At 46.5% G+C, this 19,980-nt stretch overlaps 1 protein-coding gene across 1 annotated transcript in view; it reads right to left on the minus strand.

The window, feature by feature from the left end:
- Window positions 1-11,765: 11,765 nt before the first annotated feature.
- LOC120917154 (transmembrane protein 178B) overlaps window positions 11,766-19,980 on the minus strand; it is a 79,888-nt gene continuing 71,673 nt past the window's right edge. The window contains exon 4 of the mRNA XM_040328238.1: window positions 11,766-13,057. Within this exon, the coding sequence (XP_040184172.1) occupies window positions 12,813-13,057 (245 nt within the window). The 3' untranslated portion in view covers window positions 11,766-12,812. The remainder of the gene's footprint in view (window positions 13,058-19,980) is intronic.

Here is a 19,980-nt window from a genome sequence, read left to right on the forward strand (position 1 = left end):
GAAAAGCGCGAATCGTCTCTCGCCAAACTTTTACTAACACGAGGATCAGCAAAAGCAGCTCAAAGGGTGGTGCCATTTGAATAGAACTTCCCCTTTTATAGTCCCGCCGTAAGTGTTAGACGTCACTGCGCTTTGGTCGAGCAATTTTTAGACTGAACGTGTGTATGCAAGGCAGGCTTGAGAGGAATCGCGTTTGGTTTTGGCATGTCAGGAAAAGCGGTCGTGTGTACAGGGAATTACAAGCTAATACTGACCATACATACACATGGCAATGTAATACTTTCTATCCACCAGAAATCCAACATGCATACTTGGCCGAAACTCAACACCAACCACCTGAATTTGGTGGATTGTGAAGTCGAAATTGGACAATGATCGCACAACTTCGGTAGAGTTTATTGAAAACCACAATTTCATTAAAAGTGATTTTTCCATTAGAATCGATCAGGGGCCATTTTCGATCCCTTCAGCGTTGCAGCCAATCAAAATTTGCCATTTTTCTTTGACGAAAGGTATAATCGAACATTCAATTGCTCCATTGAATGACCACATGTATGGCCAGCTAGAGGGACCTTCAGAAGATAAAGATTAAGGGCCAGATTCACAAAAGAGATACAACGGCGTTTCTCCTGATACGCCGTCGTATCTCTGTTTCTATCAATGCGACTGATTCATAGAATCAGTTACGCATAGATATCCATAAGATCCGACAGGCGTAATTGTTTTACACTGTCGGGTCTTAGGTTGCAGTACCGCGGCCGCCGCTGGGGGGAGTTTGCGTTGTAAACCAGCGTCGGGTATGCAAATTAGGAGTTACGGCGATCCACGACGGATTTTCGCGTTCGCTAAGTCGCGGCTAGTCTAGTTTCCCGTCGCAAAGTTAGTCGTCGTTTTTGGTGCCCTAACTTTAGTCAGCAAACGTATTGCTGTCTAAAGTATGGCTGTCGTTCCCGCGTCGAAATTTAAAAATGAACGTCGTTTGCGTAAGCCGTCCGGGAATACGGAATTACGCTACGCGCGTCGCCGGTCGAAAAAATGACATCACGGCGCGCAAAGCACGACGGGAATTGCTAAACTGAGCATGCGCAGTAGGTCCGGCGCGGGAGCGCGCCTAATTTAAATGGCACATGCCCATTTGAATTGGCCTGCCTTGCGCCGGCGTAGGTTTTCATTGCAAGTGCTCTGTGAATCAGGCACTTGCGATGAAAACTTGCGGCGGTGTAACGTATCTACGATACGTTACGCCGCCGCTCACCTACGTGAATCTGGTCCTAACAGCCTGGTTCCCAAATGTATGAACAAGCCGGCGTTACATGGATAAGATATTCAGCCGTTTCAGCAGGGACCGGCCAAATTTCAATCCATGTATGGGCAGGCTGGTTGTACACAATTTGATATATCGATTGAATTGTGGATAACCAGCCTGTTGGAAAATATAGCCAGTGGGGCAATATCTCTGCCCTCAGAATACAAAGACTCGTGGAAGGGATTCCCCTGTCCAGATGGAGTGTGTGGATAAGAGGAATCAAGTCATTTTTGTTTTGTTCAACCTTCTGGTTGAATGAAAGAAAATGACTTGTGTATGGCCAGCCTAAAAAATAAAGTAATTTAAAACATAAATACTTGTTCTAAGTGATAAAATAAACCTGCTGCAGCTGTTCAGAGTGCTACAACCCCAGAATATAAAAGTACATATAAAGAGCGCTTGCAGAGATGAAACCTATGCTAATTTAATGTGTCTAAGTGCTCAAAAAGTGTATATTAAGTGCTTCCAAGTATAACGCACTCAATGTATAATAAAATAATGAATAATAAGAAAACAGTCTCTAGTATTGTGCTAAGTGCTCCAAACAGATAAAGTGCTATAGTGCTCCAATGATTATTCCAGGTGCTGTGTGCCACGCTCCCCTCCTGTGACCCCCACTCACCAAAATTAATGGACTCGGCTTTGCAGTCTGTGGGTCATACACACTGTGATCTATTGATCTGGTAGGATGGGAAGAACTCAAACTCTCCATACGCAGCAAGGGGGTCTTGGAGATGGCCGGAGAAACACAGACCCACCAGGCTCCAAAAACAGAAAGAGAAGCTAATAGTGAAGTACTGCAGGGTAAGGCAAAAGGCGCAATCTTGGTGCCACTTACTAGACAATGGAAGAAAACCTGCATCAGTGTAGAGAAACGACTCTTCCGGGGTCGTCGCTGCTCTGCGAGCATTCCATGGAGGGGGTGAAAGTGACGTCAATGGTTTTAATAGCTGGATATACGTCAACACGTTTCGCCCCTACCCCAGGGCGTCATCAAGGGCATCCTATGTAGTTTCTCTACTCTGATGCCTGTTTTCTTCCATTGTTTTTGGAGTTTTTATCTGATCCCCCCCCCTTTTTTTTTTTTTTTTTTTTTTAAAGCGGTAGTAAACCCCGTTCTTGTTGTTGTTTTTTTTTTTAAACCTACCTGAAAGGCAAAAGCCATAATGAGCTAGGTGTTTTAATCTTAATGCATTCTACTGCGCATGCTTGAAGCGCTTTGTGAATGGCCCAGGGGTGGGGAAAGGAGGGGCGGCCCCCAAACTGGCTGCGGCAAGATCACCCGGAAGTGAGAGCGGGTACCACAAAGAGCCGGCGTAACGTAAATTTTTCCATTTAAGTTACACTGCCTTAAAATTTCTACCTAGGTGCCCGATCCACAAAGCACTTACCTAGAAATTTTCGGCTGTGTAACTTAAATTCTGCCGGCGCAAGGCGTTCCTATTCAAATGGGGGCGAGTCCCATTTAAATTGGGTGCGCTCCCGCGCCGGCCGTACTGCGCATGCTCGTGAAGTCATTTTCCCGATGTGCATAGTGCGAAATTACGTTACGCCGAGCTTTGTGGATCGCGTCGGGTCAATAAAGTTGCGTCGGGGAAAAAAAAAAAGATACGGCGGGAAAAAAAAAATTCAAAACAAAAAAAAAATCGCGTCGCTGGACAGAAGGGTCTGCTTTTACATGGTGTACTAACTTTACACCTTGTAAAAGCAGCCCTAATTTTGCGTTTGCAAACTAAAACTTACGGAGAAAAAACGAAGCTGAAAAGCTTTGTGGATCTCCGTAAGTGCTAATTTGCATACCCGAGGCGGCATTTCGACACGAAATGCCCCCAGTGGCGGATGCGGTACTGCATCCTAAGATCCGGCAGTGTAAGTCCCTTACACATGTCAGATCTTCTGCCTAACTATGGGAAACTGATTCTGTGGATCAGTTCCATAGTTAGGAACAGGGATACGACGGCGTAACAGCAGTTACACCGGCGTATCCCTTTTTTGGATTTGGCCCATAGTATTTTTTTATATGTTCACATGGTATACATCTTTGATAATAAATATACAGACTGGTTGCGCCATTGTCGCTATACGATTGTAAACACGCAGCAACTAAAGGGTGTGTGTGAGCTTCCACGGCCCTCTGCATCATAATGGCCTATAAATTCGATTGAATTTGTGCGTTCGTTAATGGTCGTTCATCAACAGCAATTTAAAGTTGGAAGAAACTCCCACACACGTTGCTGGCATTTCACCCACTTCGCGGCACAATGCGGCGTTCTATAAATTGATGCGCTGTACATTGGTGGATTTAATGAGTCGCACACCTGCTACTTCCACTTGTGTTGTAAATTTACCATTCTGTCTCAGTAAATCATCCTCCGGGGACCTCGCCAGCTGTACAGAACAGATAGGCCGTGCAAAACTTTCGAAGTAATTAAATATATTCTCACTAATAACGCTGAGAAAAAATTAAACCGACGCATATGCCATGACTAATTACTTTTAAAGAGGAAGTATTGTGATGAAGCTTGAAAATGCGCTTTTTTTTATTACTATTATTTAAACATAGTTTATTCATTAAGAACCAATTCTTGTAAACACATTTTTCATGAAAAACTTTAATGAAATGTTTGCTTTTGATATGTCAGGTGGCGCAGTCTTGGTGCATGACTTCCCTAGGTGAGCCATGTTGTGGCACAGAGCCTTTGTAAGCCAGGAAATATTTCAGGGACTCGGACTTGGCATAGAACACTTCGGTGATTTTAAAGTAAGTGTCAAGTTTTAGTCTACTGGGCTTCCTGATGCCAATGTTTTACTTTTTTTTTTGTTTAACCACTGCACACACATATGTGGCCTTTCGGCGGGTGGGCTTTGGCACCGTTTTCGTGAATTGGGATGATCCGGAACAGTTACCAGTGACTAACGGAAAGCTCACGATCAGGAGCTTTCTAGTCATGTGACCACCATGACAGCCAATCACATGATCATAAACCCCACCCCACCTCCCAGCATCTAAAACCTTGGTAGGCACCGCATGGGTGCTCAACCTGTGACCCTCCAGTTGTTGTGAAACTTCAAGTCCCATCATCCCTCTGCCTTTGGGAGTCATGCTTGTAACTAGGGTTGTCCCGATACCAGTATCGGTATCGCAAATACCCCCGATACTGAAATAGAATGGTTGTCCCCCCCCCCCCCCCCCGCCGCAAACCCATCTCCGCAAACCGCCGCCGTTAATCAGCGTGCGGGGAACATTACAGCTTTCGTTTGAACAGCTGTATCCCTGCCGCGTATAGACACTCCCCCTTGCGCGGGATTGGACTGATGATCTGTCCAATCCCGAGCATGGGGGAGTGTCTATATGCGGCGGGGATACAGCTATTCAAACGAAAGCTGTAATGTTCCCCGCACGCTGATTAACGGCGGCACGTGCGGCATCATCAAGGTATGTAGGACATGGCTGCATTATGTGGGGGGACATGGCTGCATTATGTGGGGGGACATGGCTGCATTATGTGGGGGGACATGGCTGCATTTGGGGACACATTTAAAAAAAGTATCGGTATTCGGTATCAGCGAGTACATAAAAAAAAGTATCGGTACTTGTACTCAGTCCTAAAAAAGTGGTATCGGGACAACCCTACTTGTAACTGTCAACCTTGCAATGCCTCATGGGACTTGTAGTTCTGTAACAGCTGGAGGGCCACATGTTGAGCACCCATGCGGGACCAGCAAATAAGGGTTAAATTGCAGAATGTCAATTCTACATTGCAGGATTGTGCCGCAACTTCAAGCCAAGTACTTAGGTTGCGGTGCGGCCCCGATTGATATCAATGAGCGAGTTGGCAGACAGTGGCAAGGCCAAAGTTAAAAATGCTGTGAGCACAAAGCAAAGGATTGTGTCAGCGGCATTTGTACAGTCATGTCAGGCTAATGTTATGATTTCAGTGGGCAGCAAAACCATGGCTCAGCCACCAGGCCCCCTTAAAGTGTCTCCAAAAGCTCAAGGTTTTTCACCTTTATGCATTCTGTGCATGAAGGAAAAAAAAAACCTTCTGTGTTTTGCTCTCACCCTAATTTTTACCCGAGCCCCATTGCAATCCAGCGATGTGCACGAGAGTCGAGGCTCTCTCCGGGGGGCACTCGCCCACCTCCATTGGTTGAGACAGCAGCGGCACCATTGGCTGTCAAGCCCAGCCCAAGAGAAAAGAGCAGGCAGGGCAAAGCCACAGCTCTGTGTCTGAATGGAAGTGCAGAGCAATGACTCAGGAGCAAGTCCTGATCCACAGCAAGAGGTTTGCTCTTGGCAGGAGGGGCCAAAAGTGGCAGTGGGAGACCCAAGAAGAGGAGAAGGATGATCAGGGGCAGTCTCTGCAAAGCCAACCGCACAGAGGAGGTAAATATAACAGGTTTGTTATTTGTAGAAAAAACTTGCCTTTAACCACTAGAGAGCCGCGCTTAAGACGTCCACAGCGCGGCTCTCAACTGCCGGGTGGACGTCCTGCTATTTACATTCCCCGGGCGGGCAAACACTGTGCCCGGCGCATCGCTGAGATGCCGATGCGCGTGCCTGGCGGCCGCGATCGGCGGTGACAGCAGGGATGTGGAGCTCTGTGTGTAAACACAGAGCTCCATGTCCTGTCAGGGAGAGAGGAGACCGATGCCGTGTCCCTTGTACATAGGGACACAGATCGGTCACCTCCCCCAGTCAGTCCCCCTCCACACACAGTTAGAACACACCCAGGGAATACATTTAACCCCTTCCTCACCCCCTAGTGTTAACCCCTTCCCTGACAGTCACATTTATACAGTAATTAGTGCATTTTTATAGCACTGATCGCTGTATAAATGTGAATGGTCCCAAAATTGTGTCAAAAGTGTCCGATATGTCCGCCGCAATATCGCAGGCCTGACAAAAAAAAAATCAAATCTATCCCATATTTTGTAGGCGCTATAACTTTTGCGCAAACCAATCAATATACGCTTATTGTGATTTTTTTTTTTTGACAAAAATATGTAGAAGAATACGTATCGGCCTAAACCGAGGAAAAAAAAATGGGATATTATAACAAAAAGTAAAAAAATATTGTTTTTTTTTTCAAAATGTTATGTTTTTTTGTTTATAGCGCAAAAAATAAAAAAATCGCAGAGATGATCAAATATCACCAAAAGAAAGCTCTATTTGTGGGAAGAAAATGATTAAAAATATAATTTGGGTACAGTGTTGTATGACCGCGCAAATGTCATTCAAAATGTGTCGGCGCTGAAAATTAGTCTGGGCACAAAGGGGGTTTAAGTGCCCAGTAATGAAGTGGTTAATATCAATATATCAGCTGGATATTTTGGATCGCGTGTGGAATCTCCATGCTTCTGTCCGCAATTCCAAATCGCGCCGCAATGCAGACAAAACAGCATATAATCATGGCAAAACTGCATTGTGTTTAGGGTCAATTGAAAAGGAATGCCCCCTGAACATGCGTTTTGCAATTTCAGTCCGATTTAGTGTAATTCACGGGCAGAATTACTGCATCATGGGCACAATTGAAGTGATTTTGCCCAAGATGCCAAATGTGAATGGAGCCTGAAAGAGCCAAAAGATTGGATCCAGAGCTTGTTCAGGTAAGCGTTAAAAATGAAATCTAGAGACTGATTGTTTGCTCCAGATTCTGTCTTCTGCAGCCTTTGTAAATACCCCACATGTTTTGTCAGCCCACAATTGAGCCAAAGAGCCGAGTATGTTCTTGGCAGATCAGGAAGCCAGTGGCACAACGATTTTACAGCATTGACTAATTGTACTACGGCAGGGGTCTCAAACTGGCGGCCCTCCAGCTGTTGCAAAACTACAAGTCCCATGAGGCATTGCAAGGCTAACAGTTACAAGCATGACTCCCACAGGCAGAGGCATGATGGGACTTGTAGTTTCGGAACAGCTGGAGGGCCGCTAGTTTGACACCCCTGTACTACAGTATCGCCTTGGTTTGCTGCAGGAACAAGGTGGTCTTATTTTCCATCCCTCCAGTGGATTGGATGGAAATGGACAGGCAGTCTGTTTCCATCCCATTGACCAGTGGTTCTCAACCTCGGTCCTCTAGTATCCCCAACAGGCCATATTTGCAGGTTTTCTTTTATCTTGCACAGGTGCTTTAAATCGAAGTCAATGGCTTGGTATTTTGGACAGCTATTTTATCTAAGAGAAATTCCCAAAACATGGCCTGTTGGGGGCACTTGAGGACAGGGTTGAGAACCACTGCCATAGAGGAGAGCAGGACTGTGTCTGTGTCCACTCTGCATAGTGGAGCAGACACGGACCTGTCATCCACCTGCTGAGCAAGCAGAATCCGATGCTGTGTGAAAAGGCCTTACAGATCACAAAAAAGATCATTTGTGTCAGTGGTTAGAGGCAGACATTGCTCAAGGAACCCCTATTGACCTCTGGAGGAACCCTAATGATAAAAGACTGCTCTTAAAGTGATTGTACAGTTAGAAGGTTTTTTTTAATCTTAAATCAAAAGTCAGCAGCTACAAATACTGCAGCTGCTGACTTTTAATATTAGGACACTTACCTGTCCAGGGCGCCCGCAAAGTCCTCACCCAAAGCCGATCTACCCCTTGACTCCTGGCAGGAGGTGCCAGCATCTTCAGTAAGGGAATCAGGAAGTAAAGCATTACAGGGGAGAAACCGGTATAGCGGAAGTTCAATTTTTGGGTGGAACTCCGCTTTAATGCATGAATATATAAAAAAAAAAACCTGTGTGTAACAGCCCCCCCCAATGCTTACCCGAGCCCCATCTCTATCAAGCGATGTGCACCAGTTCCTCGGCCTTCCGGGACTCTCTCCCATGATTGACTGAGACACAGCAGCGGCGCCATTGGCTCCTACGGCTTTCAAAGTCAGCTAGCCAATTAGGAAGAGAGGGGGCATGGCTCAACTGTGGCTCTGTGTCTGAATGGACACACAGAGTTACAGCTCAGCTTGGGTGCCCCCACAGCAAGCTGCTTGCTGTAGGGGCACTCAACAGGAGGGAAGGGCCAGGAGCACTGAAGCAGGCCTGAGAAGAGGAGGACCCAGGCTGCAAAACCATTTCACAGAGCAGGTTAGTATAACATGTTTATTATTCCTTAAAGAAAAAAGGACAAGACTTTAGTATCACTTTAAGTGCTATAGAACAGTGGTTCTCAGCCTCGGTCCTCAAGTACCCCCCCAATAGGCCAGGTTTTCCTTTATCTTGCACAGGTGCTTTAAAGGGGTTGTAAACCTTCATGTTTTTTCACCTTAATGCATCCTATGCATTAAAGGAGTTCTCTGACCTAAAACTTTTAACCCCCGCTGTGCCCGGGCTGTAAAAATATACAAAATAAACTTTCACTTACCTGCCTACGATCCCCCGTTGTTCCGATATCGCCGTCCCGTTCTCCGGTCCCGGTCTCTTCCGCTTCCTGTGTGTCGGTGACTCATAGTGCGCTCAGCCTATCAGCGGCCGCGACGGGACATTGCTGCGGCCGCTGATAGGCTGAGCGCACTATGAGACACCGACACACAGGAAGCGGAAGGGGCCCGGGACCGGAGAACGGGACGGCGATATCGGAACAACGGGGGATCGTAGGCAGGTAAGTGAAAGTTTATTTTGTATATTTTTACAGCCCGGGCACAGCGGGGGTTAAAAGTTTTAGGTCAGAGAACTCCTTTAAGGTGAAAAAACACCTTGCACTGTCTGGCCCCCCCTAGCCCCCCCCCCCCGTTTTACTTACCTGAGCCCCGTATTTCTGTGGGCGCGATCCTGCCTCGCTCTCTCCACTGCTTCTCGGCTCTTCATTGGATAGATTGATAGCAGCACAGCCATTGGCTCCCGCTGCTGTCAATCAAATCAAATGACCCGGGCGCTGCTGAGTCACACTCTGCGGCTATGGACGCAGTGTGTGTGACACGGGAGCGCACCCGCAAGCTAACCCCCTCAGGAGAGAGCTTCCTAGAGAGGGTTATCTATTGCAGGGAGGAGCAGCTCTGGGACCCCAGAACAGGAGGATCGGGGCCACTCTGTGCAAAATGAACTGCACAGTGGAGGTAAGTATGACATGTTTGTTATTTAAAAAAAAAAGTTAACTTTTAGTGTAAATTAGAGTCAATGGCTTGGGATTTTGCACAGCTATTTAATCTAAGGCCCAAATCACACCTGTGCATTTTTAGTGCTATTTGCATTTTGCAGATTTGCACTACAGAACGTGTTCCATAGGAAACCATGGTAAATGGATGTAGTGCAAATCTGCAAAATGCACTAAAAATGCATTGATGTGAATCCAGCCTAATGCCGCGTACAGACGACCATTTTTCACAATGTGAAAAATGAAAAAAAAAAATTATGTCATTTAAAACGATCGTGTGTGGGCTCCAGAGCATTTTTTGCAACGTTAAAAATGGGCATTAAAAATTTGGAACATGCTCTAAATTACCGCGTCGTTTTTCACGTGGTAAAAAATGGTCGTGTGTAGGCTTTAACAACGTGAAAAAAATGCGCATGCTCAGAAGCAAGTTATGAGACGGGAGCGCTCGTTCTGGTAAAACTAGTGTTCGTAATGGAGATAGCACATTCATCACGCTGCAACAGACTGAAAAGCGCGAATCGTCTCTCACCAAAGTTTTATTAACACAAAATCAGCCCCAAGGGTGGCGCCATCCGAATGGTACTTCCCCTTTATAGTGCCGTCGTACGTGTTGTACGTCACCGCGCTTTGCTTGAGCATTTTTTTTCTACGATCGTGTGTAGGCAAGGCAGGCTTAAAGTAGATTTAAACCCCCCCAAAAAAATGTTTTATTTTGATGTACCAATGTAGAGAATACGATTTCCTATCATCTGTGCCCAGTCTTGCCACGCAGAGTTAATCCAGCTCTGAGCAATCCTCTTTTATTGTTCAGTGAAAATTAACAGACGTCCAGATAAAAACCTGTCTAAATAAAAAGTCCTTTCCGTCCCCTTGCTTCGAGTGACATACATTATTTCTCACAATGAACTGTGGATCACCCCCCACATTATGATAAACATCCAGGAATGTGCATGTGTCCAAGCTAGTGCACGAGATATGTAAAAACCCTGTCACTCGAAGCAAGGGGACGGAAAGGACTTTTTATTTAGACAGGTTTTTATCTGAAAGTCTTAATTTTCACTGAACAATAAAAGAGGATTGCTCAGAACTGGATTAACTGTGTGGCAAGACTGGGCACAGATGATAGGAAATCTTATTCTCTACATTGTGACATAAAAAAAAAAAAAGATGTTTTGGGTTTACATCTACTTTAACCACTTCCCGACCGCCGCATATATATACGTTGGCAGAATGGCACGTACAGGCACATTGGCGTACCTGTACGGCCCTGCCTTCTAGCGGGTGGGGGGTCCGATCGGGACCCCCCCCCCCGCTACATGCGGCGGTCGGGTTCCCGGGGGAGCGATCCGGGACGACGGCGCGGCTATTTGTTTATAGCCGCTCCGTCGTGATCGCTCCCCGGAGCTGAAGAACGGGGAGAGCCGTATGTAAACACGGCTTACCCGTGCTTCACTGTGGCGCTGCATCGATCGAGTGATCCCTTTTATAGGGAGACTCGATCGATGACGTCAGTCCTACAGCCACACCCCCCTACAGTTGTAAACACACACTAGGTGAACACTCAATCCTACAGCGCCCCCTGTGGTTAACTCCCAAACTGCAACTGTCATTTTCACAATAAAGAATGCAATTTAAATGCATTTTTTGCTGTGAAAATGACAATGGTCCCAAAAATGTGTCAAAATTGTCCGAAGTGTCCGCCATAATGTCGCAGTCACGAAAAAAATCGCTGATCGCCGCCATTAGTAGTAAAAAAAAATGATTAATAAAAATGCAATAAAACTATCCCCTATTTTGTAAACGCTATAAATTTTGCGCAAACCAACCGATAAACGCTTATTGCGATTTTTTTTTTACCAAAAATATGTAGAAGAATACGTATCGGCCTAAACTGAGGAAATTTTTTTTTATATATGTTTTTGGGGGATATTTATTACAGCAAAAAGTAAAAAATATTGAATTTTTTTCAAAATTGTCGCTCTATTTTTGTTTATAGCGCAAACAATAAAAACCGCAGAGGTGATCAAATACCACCAAAAGAAAGCTTTATTTGTGGGGAAAAAAGGACGCCAATTTTGTTTGGGAGCCACGTCGCACGACCGCGCAATTGTCTGTTAAAGCGACGCAGTGCCGAATTGTAAAAACCCCTTGGGTCATGTAGCAGCATATTGGTCCGGTCCTTAAGTGGTTAACAAGAATCGGGTTAAAAAAAAAATGTTTTTTTTCTAGACCATTAAAAATGGTCGTGCGTATGCGGCATAAGAGAAATTCCCACAACATGGCCTGTTGGGGGTACTCGAGGACTGAGGTTGGGAACCACTGCTGTAGAACTCATCAAATGAAATAAATGATACTTGGCATACTGTAGTTGTATTAAAAACGCCAATAAACAATTTTTATTATGTGCTTTTTATAAGTCGTGATGGGACAACATGTACATGACATCACATCACCCCAGCAAGGTGATCTGGAACCACTAAAAATTCCCACCTCCCCCCCCCCTTTTTTTTTTTTTAACCTTCTGAACTCCCAAACCCCACGTGGCATGTCGGTCATTTACAATGTCTGGACCATCTGGTCGTGACGTGTCTGCTTGAGTGCCCTGTCATTCGCAATGTATATATATATTAATTCCTCCCATAGCATCTCTGGTGGAGCCTGAGTCAGTCGTAGGTTCATGGGACCTACTTGAAGGCACGGCAGGAGGTCTACGTATATGCTTTTAATGTCACCAAGTCCCTGCTGAGTGCCACGGCACTGCACTCTGGGTGAAATTTAGAACGGAAATGGAGTAGGGAATTAAATTATGGATGTGAGAATCTTTGCTTTTTTGGATAGTATTAAAACATGTAAAAATTGGTTACCTGTTCTTATACATGTATATATATTTAAATAGGTGTGTGTGTGTGTGTGTGTGTGTGTAGAGGTGTAGGTGTGTGTGTGCGTTTCTCTGAATATAAAATTCCCCAAACACTGCGGCCCGCTCCATACTCATTAACGTCTCTGTACAAAGGAGCTTCTGGAAACTTCTCGAAGTTCTGGAACTCATCTGCATCTGATGGATGTCCTTATCCCTTCAACTTCTCTTCCAGCCCAACTTCTCTTGCAAGTCCAAACACTAAAAAGTGATGGGTTGTTCCATTTGGTGAACAACATGTCCCCGTCTCGCACTGTCCCACAGTTCCCTTTTTTTTTTTTTCGCCAACATGAGGTTCAAGCTTCAGCAACTTATCACAAGCAAACCACACGGTCAGACCAAACACAAGTTGAACAGGACAACTTCCTCAGCAGAATACGGGTGCCTCAGTCTTGATAGTGTGTGTCCTTTTTTCTAGTTTTTAAGGTTTTCATTTTATTTGGGATTATGGGGGTGGACGGCTGGTCACGTCTGCTCCCGTTTTTTTTTTCTCCTCTGTCACACGGCTCCGTTCTCTTGCCGTGGTTTGTGGACGGCAGACTGGGAAGCACTGAGGGATGGTGCCAAGGTGCAGAGGAATCCGGAGAGGAGGGTGAGTCCCAGCCCACCCCAGGCACAGAACATGGACCAGCCATACCCGTGGCTGATGTCTTCGGGTAAACCGTATACAGAGCGCGGGTATCGCGACAGCTCGAAATTGATGCCAGCTACACAGGTGCAGAGGGAGATAATGCAGCAAGTTCCTGAAAAGAGAAAATAGAAAGGCATTATAAACCTTTTTTTTTTTTTTTAAAACTAGAATTCTAATGCACATTGATTTTTATGTAAACTGAATTTTGATTGGTTGCTATGGTAACTGTACGTAGCACATTATTACATCCTTTAGCACTGCCATATGTTAAAAAAAAGGCTTTAAAGATGAAATCTTGGCACAAGAAAAATACGCTGCCTGCAATAATGGTTTCCCTGCATATATGGAAGAGCCTGCATCACTTACCTGAGCTACGTGCCGAAACCTTTGTTTACCGTATAATGCCCCATCCATGCTAAATAGTGTGGATGGATAAATCTCCCCCATCAGTGCCGATCCAGACCTCCCTGGGGCCCTAAGCAAAATGCCTTCTCACCGGGCGGGGGCCTCTAGTAATTTGGGGGGCCCTCCGCAGCTTTGTGGGGCCCTAAGCGGCTTGCATAGTGAGCCTATAGGGGGGGATCGGCCCTGTCGCCCATGCCAGCTACTGTATATGGGTATTCTGGCTGCCAGAGGTGCCGACTATCTAAACAGTGACTGCAGCTGATTTGCGGCAGTCATTGTTCCTGCAACTTTTTTTTTTCTAGCCCACTCCTTTAAATCCTCAAGCAAAGTTAAACAACTTGACCTCTGGAAGATTTAACTCTCTAAATGACCAGGCCATTTTTTTTTGCGATATGGCACTGCGTTATTTTTCCCGACAATTGCGAGGTCGAAAATGCTGTCCTGAAATCAAATTTGATAGCCAGATTCACGTAGGCCGGCGCAACGTTAGGCAGGCGTAGCGTATGGCATATACGCTACGCCACCGTAAGTTAGAGAGGCAAGTGCTGTATTCACAAAGCACTTGCCTCCTAAGTTACGGTGGCGTAACGTAAATGGGGCCGGCGTAAGCGCGCCTAATTCGGATGAGGGGGGCGTGTTTTATGTAAATGGGTGGTGACCCGACGTGATTGACGTTTTTTTACGAACGGCCCAATGCGCTGTCCGTGGACATATCCCAGTGTGCATTGCTCCAAAGTACGCCGCAAGGACGTATTGGTTTCGACGTGAACGTAAATTACGTCCAGCCCCATTCACAGACAACTTACGCAAACTACGTAAAATTTTCAAATTTCGACGCGGGAACGACGGCCATACTTAACATTGACTAGGCCAGCTATTTGTTCGACTAACTTAACGCCGGAAAAAGCCTTACGTAAACGACAAAAAAAAATGGGCCAGGCGCACGTACGTTTCTGAATCGGCGTATCTAGTCATTTACATATTCTACGCCAAACTCAACGGAAGCGCAACCTAGCGGCCAGCGGAAAAATTGCACCCCAAGATACGACAGGGTAGGAGACTTACGCCGCTCGTATCTTAGCCTAATTTAAGTGTATCTGGTTTCCAGAATACGCTTAAATTTACGCCGGCGTAGATTCAGAGTTACGACGGCGTATCTACTGATACGCCGGCGTAACCCTACCTGAATCCAGCTACAAGTTTTTTCATCAATTTAGGCCAATATGTAGTCGGCTACATATATTGGGGATTAAAAAATAAAATAAAAATCCCACTAAGTGAATATTGATTGGTTTGTGCAAAAGTTCCACGCCTTCCCTCCTGTCAGACCGCCGTTCTGCCACTCTGCTCGATCATTGGCGGGTGCCAGCAGACAACAAGCCCGCAGTACCCACCACTGGGCTCCCGGTGTGTGATCACACCCAAAAGAGATGGATCACGGGTATCTAATAACACTACCCTATTTATGGGTGAAGGGTTGATAATGCTGCCGTCCAATGGTGGCTCCATCACTCCTCCATAAACTGGAACCACCATCGCCATCCCACTCCCCCATTTTTTTTTTGCATGTGTATCCAGCTTTAGGCATTTGTTTCCTGAGCTAGGAAAGGGGAGCAGAGCAGCTCCATAGGGGGAGAGGCATTCTTCAGGTGCAAAAACACCACATGTATCATTCATTTACAGGGACTCCAATTGAAGTCTATGGGGTCAGAAAGCCTGACTACACCAAAAATAAAAAGCTCATGTACTTTTTTTTGGGGGGGGGGGGGGGGGGCAATTGGGGGTGTAGAGCATAGGTGGCTTGGTGTACAAGCAAGGCAGGGGGGGGGGGGGGGTGTGCAGGGGAAATCTTCACATTAAAGCTGTTGGAGTTGGCTTGATGCACCAGGCTTGGCCCCAGTAGACTTGAGTTATCGATAGGATATTGGGGGTAGAATGCTGTTGGTTACTCAATGCTGGTCATCACTATCGGACTTTGGAGTGTGCAAAATGAATGCTCTATTGGCACTATAATTTCTGTTTTCAGCCACTAGGTGGGGCTGTATGTTCTCTTTAGTGAGTTCCAACTGCATAGAAGCTGTAATTGCCTATTTGTTTCTACCATGTTTCCCCGAAAATAAGCCCGGATCTTATATTAATTATGCCAACAAAAGACACAGTAGGGCTTATTTTCAGGGTAGGTCTTACCATGTAATGTGCTGTCTTCTCTCCCCCTCTCCCTCCCTGCCTGACAGGAATCCCCAGTGTGAACTGATTTAAAATGCTTGTAAAATCCTATAATCCACTCTATTACAGTATTATATAATGTACAATGTGTGCGTTTCTGTAATATAATTGTGCCAAATACCTTTGTTATAGCGCCGATCTGCGCTTCTGTGACCCGCCGGAGCTCTCTTCCCCACATTTATATTACAGAAACGCACATATTGTACATTATATACTACTGTAATAGAGTGGAATTTAGGATTCCTAACTAGGGCTTATTTTCGGGGTAGGGCCTATATTGGAGCCCTCCTGGAAAAAACGCTAGGTCTTATTTTCAGGGCAGGTTTTATTTTTGGGGAACCAGGGTATTGTTTTGCACATTACAACTTTGCATTCTTTTGCGTTTATGGAACATGTAAGCTTGCATGTGTTCAAATAGAACTTTCTTCTGATTAAAAAAAAAAAAAAGCTGTAGGAGTGGCGACAGAGGACTCTACGAAAGGGGGGAAGGGATTAATGATGAGAAATGGATAGAGAACACTGCTTTGAGGGATGGGGAGGCGGAGGACACTACTTTCAGGGGGCAGAGAACAGGTGCTGACACTTGCATGCAACACAACAGCAATAGTGGCTCAAGAAAACACCTCCCAGGGACTGTATGTCAGCGGGCACAGGACCTGTGCTGAAGGTGGTGGCTGGCCACAGGAGATGGGGGAGGGTGTGGTGATGTGAAGGCGCAGAGGATATTCTGTTGGGGGGGTTACAGAACATCATTACTGTGAGGGGGTTGAGGACACTGTGTTGGGAGGGGTTTAAAAAAAGAAAAGGGCTGCTCGGTCTTTAATGCTTGTGCCTATTTTTTTGTGTGAATAGGGCCGAGAGGAAAGAATGGGATTCTGCATGTTGAGTGGAGTCAGGCTTAGGGAACACTCCCTCCACCGAGTCTGGCTGCAGCCATTTTAACTGTGGGCAACTGAAGCTGCTGCCCCTTCACTTCCTGGATTTACACACAGACACGCAGCGGCACACCTCCAGTTCTGCAGCTCTCATTGGCCCTCTTAGGACTCGCACCCCCTCCCTTTCTGGCAAACGCTCACACGAGTGTGTGAGAGAGAGATTTGTGCATGATGTCATAAGCCTAGGCTTTTGTACAGACAAAAAACAGGAATTGGGCTGTATAAGGTATTTACTGGCAGAAAAAAAATGTTTTACTATCCAAAGTTTAAACAACAACAATGGCAGAAGATTTAATAGATGGAAAGTTGAAAAAACGACTGAAGGTCCGCTTTAATTACGCCACTAAAATCGCTCGCAATAGATCGCTACACAGCTGGAAGGAAGGGGCCTCTATAGAATAAGCTACAGAAGCATGTAATAACATTGAATAGCCATCAATCATACGCAATTGGAGCATTGTGCGATCGCAGAAGAGTCATCGCCGCTACAGAATACTTCTGTACTTTACACTTTAGGGAGCCATTTGTTCGATCTGTGAAGCCACCGCTCCTTACTCTAACAAATGATTCGCTAGTGATTGTGTAAGCAATATTGGAGGTACCAAAACTTCTATCTAGCTTGGGCCTAACAGTCCATTTTCTTTGCAGGGACCACAGCTGGGTGAGAACTTTTCACGTTCCCTTCCACTCTGCTAGTCTAGTCTCCACACACACACACACACACACACACACACACACACACACACACACACACACACACCCCCAGGGGCACCATCAGGGGGGTACAGGCAGTACACCTGTAAGGGGCCCGGAGGCAGAACCGCCACTTATGGTTGAACTGCAAGCCGCAATCCCAACACTGCGCTGTGCGCTGCTCTCTTACTTCTGCATAGGCCCTTACACAGCCTGCCAGCCAGATGCCCCCCGGATAGGCCCAATCTCTGGCCTAGCAGCCCAGGGCGTACAACACATGTTCACCCAGATAGCCATCCAGGTGGCACAGAACATAGATCACCTGACCTCACCTGAATATATAGGTTCTCCCAGCAGGCCAAGGGATTCAGGAAAACCCCTGCCCATTGGCTGATATACTCCATATACCCATAACCTGACCTCGAGTTGCCCTTCTCATGTCTACCGTGTTTCCCCAAAAATAAGCTTGGGTCTTACATTAACTTTGGCAACAAAAGACCCAGTAGGGTTTATTTTCGGGGTAGGGCTTGTCATGTGCCGATTTCTCCCCCAATCTCCCTCCCTGCCTGTCAGGAATCCCCAGTGGCCAGTGGAACCGAGTAAAAGTGCCTGCAAAACTCAAGAATGCTCTGGATTACAGTATCAGATAATGAAAACTGTACCTTCTGCAATCCATGTGTGACAAACACCTTCACATAGCGCCGCACCCGTGTCCCGCCAGAGCACTGTAAATGGAGGGGGGTCCGATATCCTCCGCAGAAGAGAGGAGAAGAGCAGCGGGACATCAGCTGAGCGCCGCTATGCGCTTCCATGGCCCGCCTGAGCTCTTGTTCCCGCACTGAGAGGGGGGCCAAAATCCCCCACTGACAGCTGGCTGAGAAGAGCACCGGGACATCAGCTACGCGCCGCTGTGCGCTTCAATGGCCCGCTCCGAGCACTGGGGGGGGGGTCAAAATCCCCCGCTGACAGCTGGCTAAAGAGGAGGAGAGCAGCGGGAGGCCAGCTGAGCGCTATACCCAATGCATCCAGCCCACATCACTTCCCGTGCTAGGTCTTATTTTCGGGGTAGGTCTTATATTGCAGCCCTCCCCAAAAATCACAATAGGGCTTATTTTCGGGGTAGGTCTTATTTTCGGGGGAAACACGGTAGTACCACCAAGTGCCCGGCCACCTAGTGGTAGAAGTGAAAAGTACAACAAGGCCAAACTTGGAGAGAGATCAATGGATTTGTGAGGAGCTTCCTTACTAAGCCCCAGGGTGCTATACATGTAATAGCAAGCAGGTCTTTTAATTGGGTAAAATTCAGTAGAGGTGCACTTTAATTTTTTGCACTTTGGGATTAGATCATGTACATCAAAATAAAATTTCAATGATCTTTAAAAAAAAAAGATCCAGTGACACTACTGGAAAAATAGGTGGAGAGCCAAGTAGCTCTTCCCAGCCATTACACCGACCTACGTCTATAAGGAATATATCTGTAAACACAGGGGTGGATTCAAGAAGCAATTGCGCCTGTGTAACCATAGGTTACACAGCGCAATTGCTTACCTGCCCCGGCGTAACGAGTGCTCCTGATTCAGGAACCTCGTCACGCCGACTGCAGCCTAAGATCTGCGCGGCATAAGGCTCTTATGCCCGCATATCTTAGGCTGCATTCTTGCGATGGCCGCTAGGTGGCGTTCTCGTTGTGCTCAGCGTATAGTATGCAAATTGCATACCAACACCGATTCACAACGTTGCGCGAGCCCTGCGTACGCAATTTACGTCTTTTCCGTACGGCGTTTTTTGCGTAAGGCTGCCCCTGCTAATAGGGGCAGCCAATGTTACGTATACCCGTCGTTCCCGCTTCGCGAAATTTGAATTTTACGTACTTTGCGTAAGTGATTCGTGAATGGCGCTGGACGCCATTCACTTTGAAGCAAATGACTTCCTTGCGACGTCATTTGCCGCAATGCACGTCGGGAAAGTTTCCCGACGGAGCATGCGCTCTACGATCGGCGCGGGAACCCGCCTAATTTAAATGATTCCCGCCCCCTACGGGATCATTTAAATTGCGAGCGCTTGCGCCGGGCATTTTGCCGACGCGCCCGCGCAATTTACGGAGCTTCTGCAGCTCGGGTAAAACAGGCAAGTAAAATATTTTATCTGCTAAATGATTTGCATACTAATACTCTACAACCGTCCCAGAGTACTGCATACTTTTCACAGATTTCGAGTCATATCCCGGGGCCCTGCTGTTCCCCCCACTTTGTTCTGTTACTTTCAGAATTGACCTGATTTGTACCCGTTCTCTGACCTCGAAATTGCCACCAATTACTATCCAGAGCTCAAGACTTCATTGGCAGCATCCACTGTTGCCTTGAGAACAGAGTATTCCGGCAGTGTTGGCCTGGAGGGAGGTGCTAGACTTTCCAGAGCCTTGTGTATGGTGGTGGTGGAGGGGGCTCCACTTAAAGCGGTAGTAAACCGCAGAAAAAAAAAAACAACAACCTGCAAGACAACATAATGTGCTAGTATGGATGGTACACTAGCACATTATGAAATACTTACCTTAGAACGAAGCCCCCCATCAGCAGCGCCGGTCACCGCTGAAAGAGTGGATATGTTCCCTCAGTGTTTCTTCCGGGTTCGCAGGCACTGGCGCGTGCGTGCCCTCCTTTCTGGCAAGGAGCTCTGAAATTTGGGCACGATACGCCGGACCTTTAGGAGCGCATGCGCCACTGCTGTCAGTGGCTGCAGGGTGAATACACACAGTTTAGGAGATATTCATTTTACT

The sequence above is a fragment of the Rana temporaria genome, chromosome 11 (genome assembly GCF_905171775.1).
Source record: "Rana temporaria chromosome 11, aRanTem1.1, whole genome shotgun sequence".
In the NCBI taxonomy this organism is placed as follows: Eukaryota; Metazoa; Chordata; class Amphibia; order Anura; family Ranidae; genus Rana; species Rana temporaria.